Genomic DNA, 4,969 nt, shown 5'->3' on the forward strand with positions numbered 1-4,969 from the left:
TAAATTTTCTGCATTATATCACAACCCGAGGCTTGGATCCTTCAATTCTCTACAGCATACTCATAAAAGGTGAGTTTTTTCCTTCTAATTTTAGCTATCTTCTTAATCTTTGTTAAGTATAAATAAATAATAATAAATAATTTTTAGGTAGATAATTAAGAGCATAGATATATTTATGTGTTGTTGCACTTGTTACTTGTTACTACATATAATTATTTTTAGGCTTTTAACTAATGGCAGCCATACCCATGCATTAAAATAAAAAAAAATACTGTAATTATTTAAAAAATTATAATAAATCTATTTTTGGTTTGTTAATTAGGTAGTAAACTTAGGTTACATAAATTTTTAGCCAAATAAATAATGCTTGGCTTGAATAATTAATAAGATGAAGATAGTTTGCATACATTAAATAGTAACTAATAAATAGTAAGTTTAGAACATAATTTGAGAATATATGCTTAGTTGCTTAAGTTAAAATTAATTACTTTTATTAAGTGTACAAATTTTAATTTATCATTTAGGTTCACAACTTAATAATTTTATATGTTCAACTTTTATGTGTAACTATGTAGAGCTTTACAATTAATAATATTTTTTTTTTTTTCTAATAGTCAGTTAGTCATCCATTCCGTAGAGTTTGAAAATGCCTAGAGGAGGTTCTTCTGGTAAGCCAAGCGAGGACATTATATGGAAGTTTGCCACCCCAACAGGAAAAAAAGGGGAAATGACTTGCAATTTTTGTGGAAAAAAAATTACTGAAGGAATAACACGTTTGAAATAGCATTTGGCTAATGTACCAGGTCAAATTGCTGCTTGTGAAAAAGTTTCTGCTCAAGTGAAGAAAGATATGGCTACCATCTTGAAGGAGTTTGAGGTTGCCAAAAAATATAAAGTAAAAAAGAACAAGAGAATTAGAAGAAGAACTTGTTAGAATAAACCAAGTTGAATTAGATGACGATGGTGATTATGATGCTGAAGATTTTGAGTTAGAATTGGTGAGGAGAGAAAGTATAAGACAATTTGATAAAGATGCTTTTAGAAGGAGAGCTAGTTTACAGTATGAAGCTGGTGGTAGTAGCCATGATGCTCCTCGAAGACTTCGCCAACCGTTTGGTCAATTGGCTACTATTCTTGAGAGAGGTAAGGAAGCTCAAAAATATGTTGAGACATCAACACTGACTTTTAGATTAGCAGCTGCTAAAATTGAGTTAGAAAAGAATAAAGGCCAGAGGAAGTAGCCAAAATTAAAAACCAAATGGTTAAAGACACAGAAAGAGAAATTACTGAAAGCATTTGGTAATTTTGTGATCCATAATAGACTACCCTTCAGTATTGTGGAGTCACCTTGGACTAGGCCATTGCTGAGAACCGTTGCTAAAGTTGCGCCTAATGTTTCACCACCTTCTACATATGAGATTTTAGAAGTTTTTCTGAAAAATGAATACCAAGAAATGAAGAAATATATTGTATTTGAAGGTATTTGGAATGAGAGAGGAGTTACCATAATGTGTGATGGATGGAGCGGATCAACTCGAATAAGTATTATCAATTTCTTGGTGTATTCTAGTCATGGAACAGTATTCCACAAGTCAGTTAATGCTAGCAATGTTGAGCGCAAAGATGGAGATTATTATTTCAAGCTTATGAAAGATGTTGTTGAAGAAATTGGTCCAGAAAAGGTTGTGCAAGTGGTCACTAATAATGAAGCTGCCATCAAATCTAGTGGAAAGAAATTGATGGAGAGATTTCCAAATCTGTATTGCATAGCATATAGTACACACTGCATAGACCTCATATTGGAGTGTATTGAGCAGGCAAAAGCTATCACCTAATTTATTTACAATCATAATTGGGTGGTTAATTATATCCAAAAGTTCATTGATGGCCATGACATTATTCACCCTGGCATCACTAGATTGCCACTAATTTTGTTACATTAGAGAGTCTGGTCCGATGTAGGTTAGGGTTAAGAAATATATTAAAATATGAGCAAAGGGCAGCAAGTAGATTTGGACAAGCTACCAGTGGACCTGCCTATGAAGCTAAGAAAATTGTTCTTGGCTTGGAAAGAGATGGAAGGAATTTTTGGGAGTTTGCACAACAAATCATGGCTATACAAGGGCCATTACTAAAAGTTTTAAGAATGGTGGATGGGGATGAAAAGCCAATAATGGGTTTTATATATGAAGCTATGGCAAGAGCAAAGTTGGCTATTAAACAAAATTCCCAAAGTTATATCGATTATTGGAAAATAATCGATGCATAATGGAATTTTCAACTACATCATGATTTGCATGCAGCTGGTAAGTTGATGAATTTACTTTTTATATTCTTATAATATTCATTTATAATGTTAAAATCCACCTAAAATCTTTTCCTTTACTTTGCATGATGCAGGGTACTTTTTGAACCCTAAATATCAATATGGATCACATGATATTAGTAATGATAATGAAATCCAATTGGGTCTTAAAAATGTTATCTAGAAATTAGAAAAGGATTTAACGAATCAAGGCCTTGCATTGAATCAAGTTAGTGCTAGCGCTTAAATAGTATGGTAAACAACTTCATATGTAATCCTTTATTTGATTTTATGTTAATTATATAATTTACAATTTTGTGTAGCAATCTTTTATCGCTATAAAATGGAGAGCTTTAGTACTGCCTTAGCACAAAAAGCTATAAAGTTCACTGATCCAAGTAAACTATTAAATATAACAAATATTATGTTTAATTTGATGTTTACATTGTTATTTAAATGGCCAATAAAATATATTATTTTTTCTTAAATGTAGCTGAGTGGTGGATACTTTATGGAGAAAGTGCTCCCAAACTTTGTAGAATTGCAATTAAAGTATTGAGCAAAATAACCTAAGCTTCTAATTGTTAAAGCAATTGGAGCACATTTTCTCTTATCCACACAAAGACAAGGAATTCATTACGATATCAAAAGTTGAATGCACTTGTCTTTGTACATTATAATATGAGACTCAAGATAAGGAATTTAACAAGGAAGAGTAACGAAGAGTTGGTAAAAAGTTATAATCTAATAAATTTGGATTATATTTTCAAGGAAGATGATCCACTAAACCCTTGGTTGTAAGAAAGGGAGTCTCCTTTGCTGGATGGTGCAAATAATCCTTGGTTGGAAGAGGATAATGTTGAAAATACTCCATAACATTCACAATCCATTCCTGAAGCTCAAGGACAAAGAAGTGGTGGTGTTGGTGCTTCAGCTTCTTTTGTATTATCAAGTGATGATGATGATGATGATGATGATGATGATGATGATGATGATGGTGATGGTGGTGAAGTTGGGGGAGGATCAATAGGTGGAGGTGGTGCAGGTACTAGTTCACAATCACATGAAGATATACAAAGCAGTAGTAGAGAGCAATCTAGTGGCATGGCTTCATCTCCATCTCAATCTCCAACACTATAATAAATATATTGCAGATCATGTGGTTTTGGTAGTGATGCATCATCATCAAAAGGCAATGGTCCTACACATGAGGGGGAGCATTCTTATGATTTTGAAGCTAACTATGCATATGGATATGGATACAGATATGGTGAAAATTTCATGTATAATGGACACTCATCATCTACATTTACTAGTGATTATGGATATGGACATGGACAAGCACACACAAATTCGTATCCATACCATTACCCTCCCATGTATGGAAATTTCTCATCATCAGAGGCAGAGCACTTATACCCTCCTCCTCCACAGCCCAACTTCAATGATCCAGTTCATTCCTTATTCAGCTTCAATCCATCAGAATATTATCAATATCAACATCAACAAGCTGATGATCAAAGCTCTCAAAATCAAGGTCAAGATCCTCCTAGACATTCCTTTTGGTGGTAATAAGGTTAGTTATTAACATTTTACATAATTATTTTAGCTATCAATTTATTAATGCTAATGATGTATAAGAATGATTGTTTTAATGTCTTTATTTAATGTATTTATGCCTATTATATGGTTGTATATCTTAATTTTACTTGTTAATATCTACTCACTTCATGAACTTTACAAAATTTTTAAAAAAATTTGCGTAGCGCCAGGCCATTACCATTACTTTATGGCCGTTACAGGCCCATTGCATTACTCACGACTGCAACTGCAATTTAAAACCATGCATAGGATGGATCAGGGTCTTAAAGGGAATATTTCTAGTGTTTTAATTGACAAAAATAATTTTGGTTTTCACTGAAGTTGCTTACCTTAATTAACGAGAACAAAGCTTGTAAATCAACTCAATGTTTTATTGACTAAGAAGACATGATTGTGAATTTCTAATACTAGAAACAAAAAAAAAAGTTTCGTGGTAAAACTTCAAATTTGAAGAATTAAGGCCCAAGTACACCCATGATGGGCCAAGACCCAGGCCCATATTTTGGCATTCAAGAATGTATGGAAGAAGCCATTTAAACCAGCCTTCTATATTGTCCTAAATCCCGTAATAGTAATGAAATAAAAGAAGAGTTTAATACATGTTAATGACACATTAATAAGGGATTTAAGTTTAAGAAGGCTGTAATGGAGTAAATTAAGCATGCTAAAAGAGAAAGGAATGCTAGAAAAAGTCTCCCATGTAAAAGAATATGTTTTCTACATAGGAAGAATTCTCTCATAAGAATTTAGGTGCTTTCCTCTCTAAGCATGCTAGCATCTTCTACTTGGTGATAAAGGGTGACTAAGGTAGTGCTAAGAAACCTCTCATTCTCTCTCATTATTCTTTGGAATTCACTACAACTAGAGATAACTTAGATTGTGGTACTGTTATATGGTCCATGCTAATGCATTGTTATCATATATGTGACTATGTGATTTAAGATTTGGTTTAGTGCCTATGCTTAATATTTTTGGTATTAGAGCTCATAAGCTCATTTTCCTTAACCTATATGTGATATATAACATGCCAAAAATGTGCTGGAATAATTAAATTTAATTCTA

General features: G+C 32.7%; 1 protein-coding gene across 1 annotated transcript; it reads left to right on the forward strand.

Moving 5' to 3' along the window:
• Positions 1 to 850: 850 nt before the first annotated feature.
• LOC110667923 (uncharacterized) lies at positions 851 to 3,877 on the forward strand. The gene is made up of 6 exons (XM_058128592.1): positions 851 to 929; positions 982 to 1,237; positions 1,322 to 1,817; positions 1,919 to 2,208; positions 2,304 to 2,306; positions 3,478 to 3,877. The coding sequence occupies exons 1-6, from the start codon at positions 851 to 853 to the stop codon at positions 3,875 to 3,877; spliced, it is 1,524 nt and encodes a 507-aa protein (XP_057984575.1).
• The last annotated feature ends 1,092 nt before the right edge of the window (positions 3,878 to 4,969 follow it).

Source organism: Hevea brasiliensis, chromosome 10 (assembly GCF_030052815.1).
Source record: "Hevea brasiliensis isolate MT/VB/25A 57/8 chromosome 10, ASM3005281v1, whole genome shotgun sequence".
Lineage (NCBI taxonomy): Eukaryota > Viridiplantae > Streptophyta > Magnoliopsida > Malpighiales > Euphorbiaceae > Hevea > Hevea brasiliensis.